Source organism: Pelecanus crispus, chromosome Z (genome assembly GCF_030463565.1).
Source record: "Pelecanus crispus isolate bPelCri1 chromosome Z, bPelCri1.pri, whole genome shotgun sequence".
Taxonomy (NCBI): domain Eukaryota; kingdom Metazoa; phylum Chordata; class Aves; order Pelecaniformes; family Pelecanidae; genus Pelecanus; species Pelecanus crispus.
Genome location: NC_134676.1, coordinates 46650975 through 46674697, shown reverse-complemented (window position 1 = coordinate 46674697; position 23723 = coordinate 46650975). Strand labels below are relative to the sequence as shown.

Genomic DNA, 23723 nt, shown 5'->3' with positions numbered 1-23723 from the left:
ATGATATGACCCAAGGGACTGAGTCCAGCTGAAGTCAAAGATAATCTTTCCATTGTTTACAATGGTCTTCAAAAAACTCTCAAGTGACTGGGGAAATTCTTTCAGAAACATGTCCATGTTCAACATAAAATTGGCTGAATCTTCAAATTCTTTAAAAGTGTTAAAATTAGCCCCAGCTCCACCTTCTAGAAAGTGGAAAAGGTAGAAATATTTTTTTTTAAAAAATTAGATATAAAAACCCAACTGTTCTTGTTAAAGATCTTGTTCTTTCAGGAATCAGCTTGGAAATAAAATTTAGAAATGTTCAAACATTATTTTATCTTGCTGGTTAAAATATTTTCCAATAAGAAAAAAAGCATAAGGTTGGATTATTTTTATTAGATAAACCAACTGATTTTTTTTTAATAATGCATCATTTAGATTGAAAATTCCTTTGACATTTTTCTCAAAACATGATCAGTTAACAGCTTTGCCGAATACATTAAAATAATTCTCACTAAAAAATAAAAGATTTTCAGATAATCTCATTGTATGCACAAGTATTGTCTCTCTATATAAAACACTGCATTTTGAAGACAATGGCTATCTCAAGACATGTATTACATAGAAAGACTGAAAAAGGGTAAAAAATGCATCCTGAAGTTTCAGACAAGATTTTCTTCTCTTGCTTGTTTATTTTAGATAAAGGTTACTAAAAATAGCACTTTCATTCAAAATATCAAGAGCCATTTCTTACTCAAAAAATTTCTCTGACAAGAGTCCAAAGTAGAAATACAATTACAAGGCATGTAGAAGAGAAATTTCTTGTATTAAATATTTGTTCATACTCCTTTTTGTACCTCAGTGGAGGTTGGTTGAGATTACAATAATTCAAAATGTGCAGACCAGGAAAGGGCTGAGACAAGAGCATTTGGACACATACTAATTTAACACCTTTCCAAAGCACATTCAGCCTGCAGATCAGATTAAAAGACAGAAGGTTGTAACACTGGCTGTTTCTGTATTAATTTTGTGGCAGTGAATAAAAGTTATGCATATAATAACTTCCAGCTAGAAGCAAAATTTCTTCTCCCTTGCACTGGAGAGATCTGTTGAGGAAAAACTACTCATAATTCACACTCTGAACCTCCTTTAAACATGCTCTGGGACAGCAGCTCAAAGAGCTTAAACCAACGTATTGTATGCAGATGCTATCTGTGTTTCATGAGTGATTGGCTCATTTCATTACAGATTGCTGCATGGCCATGTGACTTATGGTTTGATTATAAATGTAGGAGATTTTTCTTTCAGAGTGCCATTAATTTTATTTACTATTACTTCTTCTTGTGGACATTCTCTATAAATTAATAATTCATAACATATAAACTAGTTAATTAAACATATTAATCAATTAAATGACAGATGCTGTGAAAAACTCTTTCATACACACATACACTTATTTCTGACAGTTGAGTTTCAGAACTACCAAATACATACACCACTTAACTAAGATCTAGTTTTACCTTTACTTAAATGTTGTTTTATCAACTTGGCTCCCCAAAAAATCAGCCAACTATAATTCAAATGGGCAGGTATGACTGTACAGCCCATACAAAAATAGTCCCTCCTGAACCGTCTTAGTTGAAGACTGAATAAGAGACTCTGCCTTGCACCAGTGTTATGCACATATTAGTAGTCTTTCGTAGGAAATGTACTGCAGAAAGTTTCATAACATAAATTTTCAGTCCATAAATGATACTTACACTGACTCAAGTCTTCTGAATGAATAATTCTGAACCTATGGAATCGTTGTTGCTTATTTTACTTTCATATCAGTGGAAAAACATGTTAAAACAACCTGCCATTTGTAGCCAGAAAGACACCTCCTCGACTTTCCCTTAATTTCTTTAGAATGATACCTGGCTATCCAAAATTAAAATAAAGATGATAAAGAACTGCTTTCCCGTGCTCACTTTCCACCCAGGCAAAACTGGTGGAATGACTCTAAGAAAGCATGTTTTTCACTTACAGAGAAAAACTAACTGTCCTGTTAGTTTCTGAACCCTGAGGTATCTGCGTGAAGGAATCAAGAACAAGTTTGCCGGAATTAGGTCCAATCGTCAGTGTAATTCCAAGTTATGTTACTGGGACATCCAAAAAGAATGCAGAAAATCACTCAACAACAACAAAGGATGTTTTCTAGAGCAATAATAAAGAATTTGTTTGATACAAAGAAAACAAAACTAGAGAATTACTCAGAAAACCAAACCAAGCTCCTAAGTAGAATCTTTCAATTAGAAAAAAAGAAGGTATCACACAGTATGCGTGAACTCTAATCTCTATACATGATGTTGTAATGCCAGGCATTACATCCAGAAGGGATGCTTTCACACATCACAGCACAAGAGATGCTGGCTAATAATGTCAGACAGCACCATCTTCAAAGTCTTACATCAAGAATCTGTCTTAACAAGGACCATGGCAATACCATGTGAAATATTCAGTCACTGACACTCCTAGGAACTGTTATCAAGTCAAATGTTCTTGGCTTGCAAAAAGTCCCATAGGCATACCATACTAACGTTTGCAGAAGTACCTCTATCTTTTGGGTACCTGTCTGACCACAGTTTATTCCTCTGAGTGGAGCAGCCAAGATTTAAGGCAGCCAAAATCCTCATGCACCCCCAAAAATTTAACCAATTTAGACATCAGATAAAGACTGGAGGCCCTCTTTGTACCATGTGAAGAACATCTACTAGAAGTTTAATAATCATAAAACCTTAATCTCTAGTGAAAGGTTAATGTGTTATGGCAGACTCTTACATGAGGCAATGTATAATCGGATTTGGAGGGCAAACCCACTCAGACAGTTTGTCAGCAGCTTGCACTTGCTTCTGAGGCAACGGGATAATTACCTGAAGAGTGTCAAGTGGGCAGTTGCTACTGATAAAAGAGCCTTTAAATGGTGCAAAGACCCAGGTGACCTGCTGGTCTAGGAATGATGAAGTAATCATATTCCATCACTCAGTGTAACAAGCTATTAGCAGAGCATTTATACTAACACTGCTCAAAGCCTATAGAATTAAGATACAGATAGGGCATGTTCCAGTCTGTCTGTGACATGCATACCTTTTTGCAAGATGAAGCCTTAAATAATACTGTTATTTTAGGGCCTCACAGTGAGACAAAAGATCATTAAAAGATTACTCCTATTCCCATTTAGACCACATCATTGATAAACAAAGTATGTTTAGCAAAAGGTGGTAGAACTGCTGTACCCACAAATGTAACAACTCCTGCTGTATCCCACTGTGCTGCATCTACAGCGTCCCCAGTCCACATCAAGGGAAACACCAGAAAACTGCTGTTTGTTTCACAGGAAAATATCTGATTGCTTTGGTGATATTGCAGCTCTTGCTGACCTTGCTGTGAAGAGGACCAGTATCCTAACCACTCAAGCATGTCTGATACTCTGTCTCATAGGAGATTATATTGCATGGACTAACCAGTTCACACTTACTACTCCAGTTGGACTGTGCAGGTCTTTAAGCAACTGGACTTCTCTGTGGAAAAATACTGCATCTGGAAATGGCAGAGATTTTTCTTTTTGTTAAGCAAATTTTTCAGTCCAGTCAGACTTAGCACTGAGTTTGGCAAAATTATTTGTTATTACTGATCTCTCTAAAAAACAGGTTTGTGAAAATGATGCCCAATCTAAAATATTCAATCTAGGAAGATGCCAAGATCTTATTTATGTGCCCTTTTAAAACTTCAGGAGTTTAAAATACAGTATTTGATAGGAAGACCTTACACAGGTCGGCCTTCATTGTGTTGCATCTGACTGTCCTTTTCTTTTCCTCTGATCTTCCACTTACAGCATTTCACAAATCCAAGGTTTCCTCAGATTGGCCTACTTTAGCATAGTCTTCATAGTATTTGTCAAGTATATGCCATAAAGTATGACATTTTCTATGAAGCAGACTCACAAGTACATATCAGGGTCTATGAGGCATTAATTCACCAGCGTTAGAGTGGACAGTTGGCAAAAGTATCTAGTGACAGCAGAAAATAGATGTACACAAGAAAACAAAGGGATTTGAGAGGAACCCTCAAATTATGTGCTGATCTAGTCATAGAAAACTCAGGAGCATGTTCTGTTGTTTTTTATTTTTTTTCTTTCTTGTATCCTCCCACTTGCTGGAGGGGTTTAGTGGAGGAGACTGATGCAGGAAATCCTACTTCACAGTTGGGGTAGAAGTATAGCAGGTTGTTGGTACCTTATTTAATGTCATAGCAAAGCAATATTTGGCCAGCCACAAATATAGTATATGATGCAATTTTTATGATTATTTCCTTTGGAATAAACAACAGAACTTAACTTTTCAAACTACCATTAAGATCTGATAACCAATGCATACGTGGTAATATCAGCAAGCGTCTCAGACATGCTGAGAATTTTAAGACCCTCTATATTTGAATACTATGCATTTAACAAGGAGAAATTCACCTCATTTCTGTCCTTTTTCTCATTTATTGGAACTCATCTCTATATTTTAACAAGCTCGACTTTTAACAGTATTTAAGACAGAATTTTGATAAATTAAAGAACAAGGCCATAACAAGCTCTCCAGGGCTTTGCGTTCTGTGTGCTTCAACTTTAGATTCATAATTCCTCTGCATATTTTGTGCTTGATATAATTTGGAGTAGTAAAAGGAATCACTTAACAGCAACATATTTCCCTTGGATAACAACAGTCTATGATCTCTTTTAAAACTACAAGAGGCAGAAAAAGGGAAAGCACTTCACAGCATCTCATATGAACTTCAGTGATGATGGCATTATATTTGAAAGTATTTTTCCCAAGTTCTTCCAAAACCACTTAAAATCTCGCACATACTGAGGCCTCCATAACATTTCAGTGAACTGTGCCATGCATAGTCATTACTCAGTAATAAAAATATAGGAATACTATTTAACTATCACCCAAGGCCTGTTTCAATGCCTTATATTTTTCTTCAAGGCAGAGTAAGAATCAGTTACCTCTCCTTCTCAGGTGACATACTTTATTTTAATAGCACTTCATGAAAAAGAAATTCCAAGGGGCTAAGCAACACAGTATCTGCCTCAGGCTAGGCTCCTGACTGCTGTGGCCTCCAAATTGCTTTTCAGAAAATGAGCAAGCATAACAACTTTAGACGCCACAAGATGGGTGGTCATGATGCAGAAGAGCTGAAGAACTTCTGGGAGAAAGTCATCCAAGAGCAAGCTAGGCAACGAGAAGGTGAAGAGTCTAGGTTAAGCAAAAGTGCCCTGAACAAGTAAGTGGTATTTTTTCTTTTGCACGAGACTGCAGGGTATGTCATCACGTGCTTTAAAATATGGTAACCTGTTATTGTACTGCTTTATTCATAGCACAGATTGTGTTCTGGATCTTTGGCGCTTTTCCTCTCACAGCTGCTTGTCTCATATTTCCATGGCTCTTCTGCATGGAAACTAAGACACCCCTCACCCCTGAACCTCATGAGCATTCTTCAAAGGCCTTGGAGCATAGCCATGTAAAAATAAAGCACTTTGGCACTGTGGCTTGTGACAGCCAGAAAATATCAGGATTTTTACCTGGAACTGGTACAGCTACACAAATAAATAAAATAGTATTACATTAAAGGGACAGACAAACCACCCATTTAATGTGTAGCATAAACAAATCCATAGCATCTTTGTCATGTTTAAGAGCCCTTTGCATCATATAAGCTCAAAGATAGGCTCATAGAATCATAGAACCATAGAATAGAGTGGGTTGGAAGGGACCTTTCAAGGTCATCTAGTCCAACCCCCCTTGCTCAAAGCCCCATCCAACCTGACCTTGAATGTTTCCAGGGATGGGGCATCCACCACCTCTCTGGGCAACCTGTCCCAGTGTTTCACCACCCTCATCATAAAAAATTGCTTCCCTATATCTAGTCTAAATCTACCCTGTTTTAGTTAAAAACCATCACCCTTTGTCCTGTCGCAACAGGCCCTACTAAAAAGTTTGTCCCCATCTTTCTTATAAGCCCCCTTTAAGTACTGGAAGGCTGCAGTAAGGTCTCCCTGCAGAATTCTCCAGCCTGAACAATGCCAGCTCTCTCAGCCTTTCCTTATAGGAGAGGTATTCCATCCCTCTGATCATTTTTGTGGCCCTCCTCGGACCTGCTCCAACAGGTCCACATCTTTCCTGTCCTGAGGACTCCCAAGCTGGATGCAGTACTCCAGGTGGGGTCTCACCAGAGCAGAGCAGAGAGGCAGAATCACCCCCCTCAACCTGCTGGCCATGCTTCTTTTGGTGCAGCCCAGGATACAGTCAGAAATGGTACAATAAGATTTTCCTGACCCATGAAAAATATTTCATAAGCATTCCTGCTATGCAGCAGATAAAAAATAAGGCTATTCAAATTAATTTTAATTTATTTAATTTTAATTATTTATTTTAATTTTTTAATAATAGTATAAAGCAACAGCCACTGCCTAGAAAGAGCTGTGACTGTGGTATAGATACTCTGCACAATATGGTAGACTGCTTCAAATACTTGCTCAAGTTGTTGCACCTCAGGATTTTGAACCAGGGTCTCCCACACACTAAGTGAGGATAAGAAATACCTGTGCCTCTTGTGTTTTTCTGATGGGCTTTCCTCATGAAGTTGACAAAGGTTTTCCTGCACAAACTTTCCTTACAACTGGGACATTCACATAAATTAATTTGACTTCAACAAACTGGAATGTGCTGCTAAAGGGCTGTTTCTTTAAAAAAAAATTGCAGGTATTCTGACCCTAGTGCCCAAGGACAAAGCTACTATTGTTATTTTAAAGATGAGGAAATCAAGATCTGGGCAAGCCTTGTGTCCCAACAGAGTCAGATGTAGACAGTCCTGCTCCCAGTATCCTACTCCATCTAGTCATTAATACTGCTAAACCCAAATCACCAAGTTGGTGGAGAGAAAACATGCATAAGAAAACCCAGAAAACTGTTCAGCTGCACCGGAAACCTTTGTCACTCTAGCTTCACAAAAAAACTGCCACAAGAAGACATCACAAATCAATTGCAATTAGGGGTGTAGATAATATTTTAAACTTTGCAAAGTTAGAAATGTTAAAAGTTTTTATAAGATCTTGTCTGAATAGAAAAAAAAATGCAACAAAAGAACTTTGAATATGTCTTAACATACATGTTCAACATGTCTTAACTGCTGGTTACAACTGAAATAAACCCAAGCGAGTTCCTTCAAGGTCACTTGACCAAAGCCCAAATTGTTCACAAAGTGTTCTTTAATTTGGAAAAAAAAAATACTTTCAGGAGGTAATAGACACTGTCAAAATCTACAGGTCCACTACCTCATGTAAGTGACACCTGGGAGAATTAGGTGGCTCTAAGTATAGGCAGGTGCTCTCTCTGTGACACCTAGGACACTAGTTGACAAGGAACACCAGTGCTTTTAATGGCAAATTTTTACTAATTGCACTGATTTTTTGAGGCCTAACTGTATGGCCAATAGTGAAGCCAAGACAAGGTAGACCAAATGAGAAAAGTTTAAAACACAATCTGAAATCAAACACAGAAGCCAAACTAACACAAGCATCTGTGTCAAACAGCTACTGCTAAGCTACTCTCAGATGAAATCATTGGCTGCTGTTCTTTTTAACACATCAAATGTAATATAAAAACCCATATATTCCATGATGCATTTGGCATTACCATATGATATCTAATCCTATAACATTGCTGGGTCAGGTGTTTCATAATACCATTTCCTTTGGAAAATGACCCAGCCAACAATACCTTGCAGTCATCCCTAGCGATTTTCTCTTCTGTCTGTACTACACTTGTGTCTTGAAGCTATGTGGCTCCTCTTGCATATGACATCAATCCCTTTCATCAAAGACATACAAGGTCTGCAGAGATTTTGGGTACAAAATGGTTACTTTCTTTTCCTTTTTTTTTTTTTTTTTGTTCAGAGCAAACCCAAATGGACATGTTTAAAGTTCTGCTTGCTCTTCTCCACAGCATTTTACAGTAAACTTGGGGGCTTGGGGGATGGAATTGTATTTTTCATTTACACATTGAATGACCTTACTGGATAGAAAGTACTTCTGTGTGGCTTTGAGAATACCCCAGAGGAAAAAACAGAGCTCTTCACACTGACAGTATTTCAGCAGTTGTTTGACTCATTAGGAATCCAGCAATGTCAACCACTGATAGCATCAGCACTATCCCTTTCTCCCCTGCATTCCTAATCTAGCAAGCTAGAGAGATGTGCAGATGATAAATAAATATGGGACAAGTGCTATGGTGATGAAAGAGGAAAGCTTCAACCCTGCTGAAAAGCCCTGGATACATTTGAAGGATTTGGCTCAGTACTTGCTAAGCATTTGTCCTCTCTTTGCAGACTCCGCCAGGAATGGACTCTGCGGCTGGAAGGCCGAGCAAGGCAGGTCCAAGCGCACACAAAAACGCAGAAAGAACAGATGACGCTGCTGTCCATCGACGCTCTTCCCTCACCAGATAAAACTGTTGCTTAAAGTTACTGTGAAAACACAGAAAGCATTGGGCCTGACTCTGACCTTCTGCATGTACCTATAAACCAGCAGTTACACTGCTGAACAAGAAAAAGGTCAGAATCTGGCCCTTTTCCAGACTACTTACTAGAGCTACTAATAATGTCCACTGAATTTCAGTGCAAGAATAAGGCCACAGTACATAATCTTGAAAAAAATTCAAAGGGATAGATGAGAAGCAGACACCTTTAATTCTCCATGATATATTATTACTGCGATGCAGCAGAACTTTCTGATGTAACTCTGCATTTCCAAGTGACAACAACATATTTCTAGGAAAGAGGATTGCTTGTTTAATAGGAATAATACATTCAGATGGCTGCATGCAAAATTGCACATTTCCATTTACAGAGCTCACAGAGTCTCTGGCTTAATGCAGATATAAGCTGTTCTGCCTGTCTTCATGAGACACAGTGAAGGGAGTTAAGGATTAGTCTGATCAGCTGGACAGAAGGAGAAATATATTCTTTAATGGAATCAGGAAAAAAAAGAATGAGCATTTCTGATCAACATACAAGAAAATTTACAGATCTTAATCATTAAATGAACAGAGGAAAGGATTTTGACTCTCATGGGGTAGGTAAGAAAAAGACTACTAAGGTTATTATGAACCAGTCTGAGAAATGTCAGAGCAAGTGTGTATGAAAGAGAGTTTGAAATAGAAGGCAGCAAATCAGTTCATCATAACGGCACAGGAATGCTTTGCAGGGTATCACTTGCCATACCTGATATGCACTAATCCTAACACTTGCTGCATTTCATATTTTTCTAGGTCAGGTGAAATACAGGGAGGAATAACTAAACAGAGTGTAGTGTGTGCTGTTTACCTATATGTCTGTGTATCTAAATACCATATCTTTTGGATGAAAACATTTTAATTTCTTTGATATGCAAGAGAAGAGTCATAAAGAAGAAGAGTCTAAACAACTATTTTTATCTAACAATATTGAGCCAGATGGAATTTTACTTTGCATCTTTGTTTACACTGAAGAAGCAAAGAGCAATACATCTGATAAATTTCAAAAGAAAACAAAAATTAAACCATGTTGGCCTCACAGAAATGCTTTTTTATCTTTTAAAAACATTTCATTAAAACGCACAATTTTACTGAATGTTCCCACTTTTACATAGTGACATCTCCCATGGGAAAAAAAAAGCATTTTATCACAAAAATGTTGTTATTCCACAAAGGTTTAAAACAATTAAAAACTTATAAAATGTTCTTTGGTTATCGAAAACTGAAGGGAATTTAGAATCAGTCTCTTTTCATATAACCCAATCAAAAAAAGCAATTGTTTCTTCCAGTGGTTTTTTTTCTATTAGAAAAGCAATGCTTAAAAATAATAAAGTTGTAGCTGCTTTTGCCTTTGGAGACCAGTGTCTTTCTTCTGTATTCATTTATTTCCCACTATTCTCTAAAAAATTATTTTGCTGCCACCCAAGTTAAACATTTCTGGTGAAGAAGATCAAACAGGACCTGAATTTGCTGCCACTTACATAAAAGACATAATAGTTCACTGTTCTGTATCAGTAACTAAAGGACATAGACAGAGCCTACTGAAATGGAGAAATGCCAGACTGAAAACCAGACCTACTAGGTTTGTTAACTTAACCACTGCTTTATGGTATTGTAATGCCACCCACATCAGTGCAGCTTACCCCTACTCTATGCCAGAATGACAAGAGAAGATCCAAGAACAGCTGGCCCAATAAGAATTTATTGTTCTTTTACATTTAATGTCAATGTTTTTAATTATTATGAACACTTCTATGACAGTATATCAGACTGTTTATGAAGTTATATGACACAGGAAAAAAGATGACACAAGTAGATGCAATCCACACACAGCAATTTTCAGCACTCCCCAGAGTACCTGAAAACCCCCTTAGGTCCCTGAGCAGTAGCTTTTCCATCAGGAGTTCTGAGGAGGTTTAGGGATGTGCAAAATCACTTCCACTACAAGCAGGCAGCATCATATTGACTACATGCTGGAGGACTGTCATGGGCATTGTTTATCTTCACAAGTACACGGAACCCATTTCAGTCGTGAATGGGTTTCTGATATGTCCATTGCAGCGCAGAGTGTGTATATCACATGTGAAGAACTAAAATCCTCCCCCTCTTAGTCAAAACCAGCTCTTTGTGAGTTGTTCAAGTGCATATGCATTAGTCATGCTTACCTATTCTAACACATATTTTACAGGACAACCGTATCCTGGCACCTCCATGATTTGAATGCCAGATGCTTTCTGTTCCTAAATGTGGCTGTTCATCCATTTTCACTGCTACTGCACATACAACCAGACTGAGAAACAAATCAAGTAATAAAGTCTAGCAGCCGGATGTAGCCAGATATGTTGCTTGCAAATTGCAAAGCTGAAGGCAGACAGTAAGGTGACGGATAGCTTTTTGTCCTTTTGCTTTAGTTACTGAATTGGTGAAATTCAAGCCTGAATTTCGGCATTTCAGACATGCCTGAAAATGTCAAACCTGGTTTTCATTAAAAAAAGGAAGTAAATAAAAGTCAGTTCAAGTTGAATTTTTATATTAAAAAACACCTGTCTCATTCATATATACACAGCCCCCATTGATAGAACAGGATATCTAGTGAGCATAAGCTGTTGGAAGAGTAGGCCCCTTCAATTGAGCACAGCATTTTTTTTTCCCTTGTCCCTAGTTCCTCCCCACTTCCAATGGAAAAAAAAAAAATTTTTCAATTGAAAATTTAGATTATAATAACTATTCTAAGAAAGTTGGACTAGGTATTTGAGAAGAAAAACTAATTACCCAGATATTTTTTCCTTGGAGTTTATTAATTTGCCTAATAAAAAAAGAATTGGAATTGAATATCAGTTAGCCTGCATAATCAGTACCACCCTGAGCTTGCACTAGCAAGACATTACCATCTTACATCTGCATATAAGCCAATCTACCACTTGCTTAGCCAGTATAGAACAACTGAAATTGTATAGGATAGGGCAGAGACTAATGTTTTTGGTCATAGGACTTCAATCATATGATATGTGATGTAATAGCTGTGGATCATACCTATGAGGTAACGCACTTAAGCTGGCATACTGATGTCAGCGGCAGAACACCCACTTAGCATGCCCAAATTTATGTGCCTGACATATAATGTGAGCACATACTACACTCATTCACATGGTTACTCTTAAGTGCTGTGTCTGATCCAGGAACCAGTGACTAATGCTTGAGAGACAGCAAGGATTGCTTTCTTAAACTGTCTCTGCGTTGTGGCCAGTTGTTGAAGTCCAGCTTACTCAAATCAAGGCAGTCAAAAGGATGAATATAAACCACATTGAGCTGCAGCCTGACTTCATTCGGACACCATCCAGAAACACCCACACAATCAGCTACAGATAGGACATGTTTAAATAAGCAGCAACTCAACACCTGTCAGCTGCTGCACTTGAATTAGCACTTAAATTCAGAGCAGGAGAGCCTTTTTCAAGTGAAACCCTTGATTGTCTGTACTTACCACACATTGGTTTGGATCACAGAGCAAATTTAAGGCATGCAAACCAGATTTCTTTCAGAGGACACTAAACCAGACCAGAAGCCGTGCTTCCAGTGCACACCACAGGACCCTAGCCTCTAAGGATCTGAGACAAGCACAAGCTCTTCAGACAGTTTTGAGACACCTGCACAGTGGGGATATTTGGTCCAGCTAACCAAATTAGATCGAGTCTGACGTAAACCCCTGAACCATGCTTAGTCTAATGTAGGGACCTTAGCAGCAGCCACTTTGATCTACTGAGCTGCTGGTAATGCGCTGAGTCTCTTGCTAATGTAGGTGAGTATAATCCAATGAAAACAAGAGAGATGGGATCAAAGCACATTAGTACATTTCATGTAGATCTAAAGGTGGACCTTAGCAGATACAACGACTGAACTCATGAATGATAATTTAATTATACAGCCATGCAGATGTGCCAGCATGCATAACTATGCACAGCTTGATCAACTGACCTACTGAAGCTGTATGCGTTGAAACAGAGTTTACGCACACTACAATAAAACTTAGCATAGATCTGGCTTCTGGAACCATAAACCAGCTACGTGTGGTTCAGTTCTACAGGTAAATGATAGGACTATGAGGATAATTACCAACTTCCTAGCCCAAAGGTTCCTCCTAATTACAAACCGGCTGTGTCCTGAGGGATGCTGTTCTCTACCTTGCCTATTAAACAGCACTGACTGGGGCTTCACAGCCACAGTGTGAATAAGGAATAGTAAATCACGTAAAACTTGCACATAAAAAATACTTGTGGATTGAAAAGGGCATCTGTAGATAAATGAGGATGAAACAAAGAGTAGCTCTAGAAAATCTTACACTTCCTGAGGATGCTTCCCTTCATGAATTAAACATTACTATACTATTTATTTCTTACAGAGAAGGACAAGAGTTACCCATGGTGTTATGCATTTGAGACAAAATTGCACACACAAATTCAGTAGTCAGGACTGACAGTACAAAAATCTTCTTTTTCCTATTTCCCATCTATTTCAGGTGTGTGTATTTATCTGTGTGTTATTTAGTAGCCAGAGTTTTAAACATATTTCAAGCTAAGGTGGACACAAAGCAGGGAAAATTCAAGCCCCAAAAACAACAGTGTGGCAAATAGCCTGAAAAAGGGTTATATTACCAGGGAAGCCAAACTTAACAATAGGTTCCTACGTGCTACCTCCACAATTAAGTGTACTTGTCTCAAATGCCATTCCTTAAAGGAAATAGTAATTTCCTACTAGTGACTACAGAAATGTGAGAGGTTACTGGCCTAATCTTTACCTGGTACTTAGTGCCAGTTTTCAGCCTCAGTGGGTCTACTCACAAATGGTATTACTTCAGAGGTTCACAGTAAGGGTCACTATTTTTTCCATGGCAAACAGCAGCAGCATCAGGGATACTTATAATTTCAAATAATGGCAGTAATAAAATAATCATCTGACAAAAATCAAAAGGGGAAAAAAGATGCAGTAGCAAATCTGAAGAGAAAATATTTAATATTTCAGCTATTTTGGCCAACTTTTTAAAGAACAACCCCTTTGCGTTTGCTTTCCACTGTGGTTGGACTGCATATCCAACCTGAACATTGGTGCCATTTGATCAGAACTGTAACTTCCCAATATATTTTAACAGTTCATAGGGAACAGTTCAAAAAATAGACTTAATAGTGAAAAAATCTTGATTCTATTAGATTTAGTATCTAACACAGAGGAATCGTATCTGCAAAATACTGATACAAAAAGCTCAGTCTGTGTTGTCTATTTGCAAATAAGCAGCAGAAAATTATGTTTTCAAAGAGATTTTGCTATAGTTAATGTTATTTTTTTCCCTCTAATGCGCTATTCTAGTTAACAATGGCATCACTATTGTCAGAGTTTGAGGTTACCATATAGGCTATGAGTCTAATCAGGCAAGGAAAATACAACATCACTGGAGTGGCTGTGTTATTTCAGACAAACCTTTTGAAAAAGTACCTGTATTTGGCCTGATATCTTAATTTTAGTTTTTTCAGCGTGATGTTGATTTCACTGCAGCTTCTCATACAGAAATTTATTCTCTGAGATTTGTATCAGTGCTTTATATGTATTCTAATAAATGAACAAACCCACACAACTGTTCAATTTTACATGTAAAAAGTTCCAAATAACAATGCTGCCTCATTAATTACTGGATATTTTTGCAGCAGAGTTCTTGTTAGAGCTTAGTTAATGATGAGGTGCTAACTAATGAATTGATACTTTGCAGCTTTTGGATAGTACACGAGTTTACTGATTTTTGGTGATACTGCCTCAATCATTAAATATGTTTTTAAAATGACAAGACTAACAGTGACTGAAAATAAGCCCTACAAGCAGTGAGGGCAGCCTAATCTGAAATATCAGAAACAGCAGTTATTATCCACCAGTTAAAATGAACACTTAATAACCTGGAACTAAATCCCTTCAGGCTCCATTTATAGTATGTACAGACTTCTGCTGCAGTGATGACAAATACTCCACTTTTCTAGAACTAATGACCCCTCTATAATATGTACTAGGGGGCTGACAATTGTGTGGAATGAGTCCATCAACAGACTAACAGAGTACAGCCATGTTTGAAAAGTTTTATGCCTAAACCACAGGCAAATTTCAGTACTTCCAACCCATAATAAGCCCCTCTGGCACCATATCGAACTTCTGTAGTGTGTGTTTGGTCAAGAGAGTTTCTGCATATGCTTTGTTTATTTTCAGTTTGGTTACCTTTGGCCATTACAGATAATTAGGAGTGATACATGAAAGTAATTAATACGTAGCACTGCACTGTGTTCTGACAAGATATTAGTGTCTCATGGGATGTTTTATTGCTTTAATTGGTGGATGCAGTAAAGGATATCCTCTTTATCTCAAAACCAAACCATTTTTTTTTTATTCCAAGGCACCTCTGAAGAAGATCTTAAAGTAGGTACAGGAGCCTCTCACAGCTTTACTGCAGGCATTTTGACAGCTCTCAGTTAATACATCACTACAAAGATTAAGGATGCAGAAAATAAGTATACTTTCAACTACATTAGCTGCTATATTTACAGTTTAACTTGGACACTGCCATTACATACCCTGGAATCACCAGGGAAAACAGCCAGCCCAATGACAAGGCTAGCACCTCTCCCAGAAAGCTAGTTTTGAAAAGTATAATACTGACTAGCCCAAATCCTGCTAGATTTGAGCCATTGTTTTCAACAAAAGACAGAAAATTTGAGCAGGTACACTGCCTAGTTCCATCAGTGTCATCTTCTGTTTCGGGTACCCTCCTACCTGGAATCTCTGGCACTCAGTTGTAAAGGCTCCCATCCAAGTGCAAATTCTCCTGGCTGCCAGTCCTCAATGCACCTTAAGAAAGTCCAGTATTTCTGTTGGCAAGTAGGCAACAAGAATTCACAACTAGGGTGTAGGATTTTTGAACAGAGGAGCTTGATTTATGTTGTCAAGAGACAAGAGCAAAATTTGAATTGGGAAAAATACAGCCTTCTAGCATGAATTCTAGTCAATGTGACAGGCTTCTTGAGCTTTGCTCTGATCTGGCATGTAATTACTATGTATCCCTGATCTGCAAGCTGTATCTGCTAAGCTGCAGAGCAATTGCTGACTTGCACACATATATTTTGTAACAAGAAAATAGTACTTGAAAGATTGTCTCAGGAAATTAATTTTTAATCACTGAAAATAAATAGAAATAAAAGCAATCAATTATGCTTTCAGAAGCTTCAAATTAGTCCAGATTAACATGTCAGTTAAAAAGTAAACCAAGCTGAACACATGTATGTGAATTTTACCTGCAAGAAACATAGTTTTTCTAGCAGCATCATTTAATCGGTTATAACTGAAACAATGAAAGCTTTCCACAGGGAGGACTGGAATTACAGTTAAAAATAAGTTTTTCTGTTCCAAAGAAAAGTACAGACTTTGCAGACCAATGCAGACACACTATCCTAAATGCTTCAGCAATTCTAATCTCGAGTTTAGGAAAATGTCAGTTCGTAATGCTCCATCTCCAATCTGGATGCAACACAGACACAGTGCTCTGCCTCCTGGTTTCTTAATATTTGGTGTTCTGCACAATTTCACCTGGCTGTTTGCCAGCCATGGGAGGAATACATCAGAGAGGAAAACCATGCTAGGGAATGTTAAACACTGATCCAGCACATCCCCCCAGCGGCCTCAGGCACACAGCTTCTAGGAAGCTCTAAACACAAAATAAAGCTGCTTCCAGAGCAAAAGATTTTTGTTCTTTTGGTTTTATTTTCTGTTGTTTTGGGATTTTTTTTTTTTTTTTTGGGGGGGGTGGGTGGGGGGGTGGGGAGGCAGAGAGTAGTGTCAGAGGAGCAAGGTCAAACAGGGACATTCAAGTCCCCATAATAGCACCTGTAAGCTGAGCTTCTGCTCCCTCAGCCTGGAGCCAAGTTTTGCCTTTTCCTGCAGGATGTGTTATCTGTATCTGTGTCACTGAGGGGGAGCTCCACCATCTTCTCCAAGTGCCAAAGAGACACACAGACCTGTGCAAGGAGGCATGCAAGAGGGATGGTCACCCACCCAGGGCAGCTGCCTCAAGTGACGTCCTGCTAGCAGGACGAAGAGCCAAAGCTACCACCCAACCTTCCTTCATCCCACTTTTCACAGCCTCCCTCAGCTACTTAAAGCTGCCTTTCAACAGCAGGAGCAACAGCCTGCCAGGTCTATGAGTAGCAATGCAGGAAGGGGCTCCAAGGACAGGGATCTCGATACATCTTGACTTTCTCTTCCCTGTCACACTGAAATTGCAGGTGACAGATGTGGCTTGAGAAATGCTGGCAGTTCTCATGTCAGTCCCAAATGCAACCAGCTGCGGCAGGAGGGCAGTCACAGGACAAACCCCCATCAGTGCATGTGAAGCAAAGTTTCTCTCCAGTATTCCCATGCAGCTCTATGACAAGAGGAGGAATGTATAAGCAAGAGGTAAATGGAAGATGGAAATTAAAGTCAGGCAACAGTGCCAGGGCACAGTACTAAGAAGACTAACAGGTGCTCTGGAGCCAAACAGAAGATCCAGAGAAGAAAACTTCTAAGCTGGTTTTGTATATTTCTCTAGGCAAATAAAAGACTCTTTAAATTAAAATTCTGAATGTGTTCTTTGAAGTCTGCTTTCTCATGTGCCCTTTTTCCCTAGGTTAACATTTCTCAGAATTTATGGTAGAGTTCTTATTAAAGACATGCTAATTTTTAACCCAAACAGCAGAAAAAACACTGGGTACTGCCAATCCCTGGCATTCAAACTTCATGGACTATCCTTCCTGAAATCCATAATACTTTTTTTAAAAAAATCAAGAGATTAATCACTAAAAATGCTGGGTTCTTAATTGTGCTGGAGTTTCAAGCTTTTGGGCCTTTTCCTACAACTTTACAGGCTTCAGGCATCTTTTGCATCCTAAGTCCCCAATCAGCCTTAAAACATGACTTTCAGTCCATGTTCAGTCTTTCAAGCTCTCAAGGCTTTTACTAAAAGAGCCTGAAACATCCTGATATCTGAGATACAATCTTAAGGGCTGTCAGTGCTGATTATAAGTTAAAATATTAAAATTATTATATTGCAAACAAATGATGACAAAAGACTATTTCTTAAGGGTCTTCTCCAACCTAAATGATTCAATGACTCTATCCTGCCTCAGAAGCAAATTGCTCTGTAGGACTACTTTTACCAAAGAGAAGCTTGCGCTAGTTTCATCCTCTTGAGCTCACAAAGTCACACAAAATGATTGAGCCACTGTAACAATTCACTGCTACCAGAAAGGCCATGTCCCCCCGCAGCCCCACCTCTGCATGTGCTCTGCCTCTTCCACCCTGAGGCTGCAGGGCTCTGCATATCACTAACTCAATCCTCTGCTGTTGCAGAAACCTAGCTGGAGTTTTCCTGAGTGAGACTTTGCTGGGTTAGGGAGATCTGGCTCACCAAGGAGGGTCTGACAAGCCCCCTTGGGTAGGCACAATGAAACATCACGTAAGTGAAACTGGGAGTGGAGCTGCAGTGGGGAAGAGGTATGCAGTGTATTCGCATTCAGATTGCCTAATGCCACACCTGACCGGGTGCAGCCACACCAAAGAATTTCATGGCACATGTAATAAATTCATGTGCAACAAATCGTTTGGATTCAATGGTCTTCAATATCTAGGGCTACATCCAGAAGGTTCACCTATCTTTGCTGCTTTTAGCCTTGAGAATTGTACACAGTGTTTACAGACACCCTGGAAGCTCCCCAGGGAGATCAAATCAGTGCAGAATATAGCTTCCTGCTTCCAGCTTTATGGCGGTAAGTGAACATACAGCCATGGTATGTTGGCCCCCTGCTTTTTTCATTCAATGATTCATGTGACCTGAGGATCAGCAGTCATCTTTTGGCTAACCTTTTCTAGTTGTAGTCCTGGCAAGGCTTTCAGGGTTGACCGGGAAGCCCTGGCTTTTAGGGGGATTCAAAACCCTGAGACTAGTTCTGACTACATCTAGCAGCAGAGGAAATCCAGTAAATTCATAATGCATCTCAATCGATTAAGTGTGCCTCCTTCATTAGATTAGCAGGACTGGTGAGGATTTCTGACTTCTAAAAATTCTCTCTTCATTGGCAGTTTCTCAGAGTCCAGCATTAATGACCTTCAAATCACACTACAAGACATAAATATCTTAGTCAGCTAGGAGAGCAAAGGTGCCACAGAAATGAGTAAAATAATGATTCACTGTCTATGGACTTAGTGAGAGTGCATGAAGACAGAGACAAGGAGGAACAGTCATTCTCAGTAGCTTTATGTTTCCTCTAGATAAAATTCAAAAGATAGTTTGAGATCCAATTTACAAGGAATTGAGATTTCAATAAAATTCGCATCCAGGGAATAAGTAAAAGCAGAAAGTTATTCAGACAGAGCTAGAAGAGAAACTGGGGAGGAGGGTACTGGCAACATTTAACATTTCTTTGTCTCCAAAGAAAGAAAGCACCCTTAAAAGAAGCAGCTCAGCAATTCTCACAGGGAAAAAGCATTTAACACAATATAGTTCAGTTCCCAAAACTCAGGGGGCTTTTGCCTTGTTTGTTAGGGATAGGCTAATAAGCTCAGGTAACCGAATTCATGTTTTAATTAGCATCTTTCCCCAACTGCCAGGTAATATATCGACATTATGTTACCTATGCCCTGAGGAAAGGTTTTGTTATATCATAATACAGAACTCCAAGAGCATATGCGGTAATGCTTTTTTGAGGAAGTCTTAAAAAAATCCTAAAATGTCATGTCAAGTTTTATTTGTGAGAATGGCTTATTTTAAAAAATCTGGCAAAAACCCCCAACCATTCTTTCTATAGTGCAGACACTCATCTAGCTTAGATCTTCGACACAACCAAATGTAAGATATGTTTTCTGTTAAAAATTAACCTTGTGTAGGCATAGACTGTCATAAAAAATATAAATACATTTGAAAAAGTAAAATGCTGAGCAATAATTAACAAAAATATTATTTGTATATTCAATATATTAAAGCTAATGTACAAAATATCAGCATTAAATACAGCATATGCGTATGTAAAAATATTTTAGCAATTATACATATAGATTTTCCCCACTTATGATTTCACAGATTTATTCATAGCCAAGCTAAAAGCTAAATTTAAATGTTTTTTATGAATTCAAAGCAAAAGAAGAGAGAAAAGTCAGAATACCCAGATAGATCTGATCCTTTTTTTAAGAAATTAAAAATAAATGGTAAATTAATTTTTTCTTCTTTCCCAAATAGCTGCTGCTCTGTGGCTTGAAAATTGATCTATTGGCACAACACAAGGCAGAAGTTCCAATTCTTGCTGTTTTCTAGGGCTCCTACAGAGATGTTTTTGGCAGATTTAGTACTGCAGGACCTAATTGTTGGTCCCAGTCGTCTGTCTCCCAGGTTCCCAGCCCATCTAAGCATACAGGTACAATTTGGCGAACTGTTAAGCCAAGAGTGAAGGTTCTGCAGTGAAACATGAGTCCTTGACCTGGGACAAGTGAAGTACAGACACAACTTTCATTCTGTCATCCTGGCTAGGAAATGCAGTAACCTGCAGCTGGTAAGGAGAAATGGGCAGGTGGGGGGTGGTAACATCCAAAACTTCTGCAGCTAAATCCACCATAGCTGATCTGTCGGAGTCCTGAACTCCCAGCCGAAGCTGTCACAGAGAGCCAGCCTATATGAACCATTCTGGTCAGCACCAAGGAAAAGTCAGGGCTAGGCAGCCCAATCAAAACCACTTTTCAGATTTATTAAAACAAGTAAATTATCAAAGGAGCCAAATCTTAGCCCATGTAGGACAGCAAGAAGGATGAACAAATGAGGCAAAGGAGGAGCTAAAATGTTGAACCCTTCACCAGGAAGGTATAACAAGAAATTTACTCCTCTGCCTGAAAAGTATGATCACATTGCTTTGATATCTGAAACCAGGCAATGAGCAAGAATGTAACATGATAAATAGCTGGGCTTTTCAAACTGAGGCTGAGAGATGCTTATTTGTACATGCAAGTTATCTGCTTTATACTGCCTTTTAACGTGCTTGTTTTCTCTCCAGATGAATCAAGGACAAGTAAACTGGAACAGAGGGAAGAGTGCCACAGCTTTTGAAATCCAATCTCTCTTACCTTATACTGCTAATTTGGGGATGGAGGAAATTATGTGGTTCAATTTACAATTAGGATTCCTCCACAATGATGCCTTTCCTCCATAGCTCTCACATAGGACACAAACCATTTCCAGAAACCTAAAAATAAAGTATATTGCACAGTCCAGCTGTAGTGTTAACTTGGTGTGACAGATTGATCAACACAAATATAGACAACACAAAAAGACAGTGAGGTGCTCTGACCAAACATGATTTGAAGGGCATGGCAAAGGAGCAATCTGAGCAGCTGTCAAAAGGGTAGACTTTCTACAATGTGATCAATGTTCCAAAAAGTTCCCTATTACGTGCTCATAAACAGCTCTTCACAATCAGGCAATGCATGTTTATGTATTGGTTTTGCATATTGATGCTCACTCATCCCATCAAAATTAAATATAGTACATTTAATATAGGGTAAAGCTCTTTGTGTTCCAAGTAAACCTGCAGTGAAGGCAAATCCTGTGCAAAAATGAAACTAAACCTACACAATGCCAAAACTTTGCAGTTAAGATTACCTCTGGTTTTGGCTTGCCAGATTTCAGCAATTTTAGCTAAAAACACTTTTACCCTTCAGGGATTTTTGTTGCCACCTCCATTAACCATGCCAAGCTATCCCTTAGGAAAGGGAACTAGCAGTTCGTTAATACACTGTATGTTAACTCAAAAACATATTTTACCTTCAGTTTGCTCCTTTTGGGGAGAGGAAAGGATGAACTGTTACCCATAATGATAGGCTGAATGTCTAAAATAGCACCCGTAAACTAAGAAATCACCAAGGCATTATTTTTCACTTTGCCAAAGTTTCACTGTGCAAGATTGACTATCCTGAATAAAACTAAAGATCCATGGGAAACACGTATAATAGCAGCAGTATAACAAGGTCTCAGTCATAATGCTGCTGCTTGGCAGATCAAGCTCTTCTGGAATGAGATGCCCCAGTTTTTTGAATTCTATGCCCTTCCTTTTCTTGGCACATGGAGTGACTGCACTGAGTCACCAAATTTGCTTCACGTAAGGCAAAGCACATGCACTTTTTTTTTCTTTTTTCTTTTTTTTCCCCTTTTTTTTTTTTTCTAAACTAGTTAAAGAGCATTCAAAAGAAGTCATTGTTTTTCCCATAACTTTGCTATTCTCCATAGCACAGGTGACGGCTATAGATGGATGGAGGATAAGCGCCATGAGGTAAAATCTCAGCCCTTTCAACTTAATGGAGCTCTGCCATCATGTTCAGTGTTGCCAGGATTTCACCCTAGCTTCATTCATCAGCCAAAGAATGGCAGAGTTGGAGTCAGCTCAGCTTTAGGAATAAGCACATCAACTTACTCAGAATATTTTACCACTATTGTGAATTTAGGTAAATCCAGCCTCTTGGTTCCATCTTGTGTCCTCCTGTAATCTGGTCTCTCTCAACTCTGTTCTTTCCCTTTTTCTCTCACTGGCAGCAGCTATTCTGAGGACCAGAAGAATCTATCCTTAATGGAATCAAATGCCAGAGCACCCCAGGCAGGAGAGCTGCCTCCATTCCAGGCACTTCAGACTTCCTGGGCAAGGACTGTAGTAATCTTGGGAGATGACTGGAGAATACTAAATCAAATTACTGTAGCGCATTTCACAACATTTTATAAACTAACAATTCCACAGATTTCTTTCTCCTGCTCCCCTGTAATTTCCCCATTTTACACCCTCGAACATATAATTCACAAACACATAAGATTTTGGTATGATGTCTAAAATAAAAGAATTACAAATCAATTTTTCATTATTTGCACAGACTCATCTGCTTTTGCAAGAGTTCAGACTCAAACAGTATAACATTTACAGAAATTGTTGGAGTGCCACCTATTGGAAATAGATGTACAAATGAAAAAGACCTTGGTTAACCTGCATAAAACAATCATTTATTACTCAAGTGTTGGTTTAACTATATAAAGTTAAAAGGCTTTACATTGCATACACTTCATGTTCTGTTCATAATTATGTTAAAATTTACATCAGAATGTAACTTAAAAAAATGAGTCTCTCTAAGGCATAAAACACTGGAAAGTGGTAAAGATTTATAGCCCTGGAGTATAAAATAGCAAAAATCAGAGCAGATCCACTAGAATAACCACCTGCTTAAAACCTGAGTCATGTTACTAAGCTCTATGTCCACTGTTGGTGTAAATTTTATATCAGATCCTGGTTTGCACTCTGCAGAGACATATGTAATCTTCAGGCTCACACAGTTTAGCTGTGTTTTAGACTCTGAATGTAAATTATTTATTTTCCCTATGGAAAGCAGTCACCTTGGGATAAAACAGCCCTGTCCTCCCATGGAAAACTTATAAATCAGTCTTGGGACAGTACAACCAGTTTTAATGAAATGATCTTCATCTGCCATTTCTGCTCAGAAGATACTCGGGTGATGCCATGAGTGACTTCTCTCCTCTGTCTCCCATGAACAGATAAATTTATGGGTTTTTCCTCACTTCGTCCCCAGTTATTCAGGCCTTCTAGCTGCTATTGAGTGAAAGTGTGCTGATTTACCCTTAAAATTGAACAAGACTGCAAAAATTTTAAGCAACTGAAAAATCTGACGCAGTTTTGAACCTCGAGCTTGATCCTTGAGCTGTTTACCCTCTCTCCTTCCTTACCACCCAGCAAGCAGCAGGTTGGGGGTGCCACTGCCTGAAGATCACCACTACTAAAATCCTCACATCTGTTTCATCTCCTCGTCTTTACTATTGCAGCTTCCTCTTCTGTGGCTTTACAAGCTTTCACACTAAAAGAAACAACTGTGTTGCCTAGCTCTTTTCTGCCCAAATATCCCAAGCTTGATCTCAGAATCAGAATATTCTTCTTCCTAGTCCTTCTGTTAATTAGCACTGACCCCCGCCCAGCTCATAACAGCTTTTTTGACAGCTCTTTTCATGGTTGTGATTGAGAGCTACACAAACACATAGAGTGG

General features: G+C 38.7%; 1 protein-coding gene across 1 annotated transcript; it reads left to right on the top strand.

The window, feature by feature from the left end:
* Positions 1-5152: 5152 nt before the first annotated feature.
* Positions 5153-8533, top strand: LOC142596753 (protein FAM240C-like). Its single transcript, XM_075727191.1, has 2 exons — positions 5153-5298; positions 8401-8533. The coding sequence occupies exons 1-2, from the start codon at positions 5153-5155 to the stop codon at positions 8531-8533; spliced, it is 279 nt and encodes a 92-aa protein (XP_075583306.1).
* The last annotated feature ends 15190 nt before the right edge of the window (positions 8534-23723 follow it).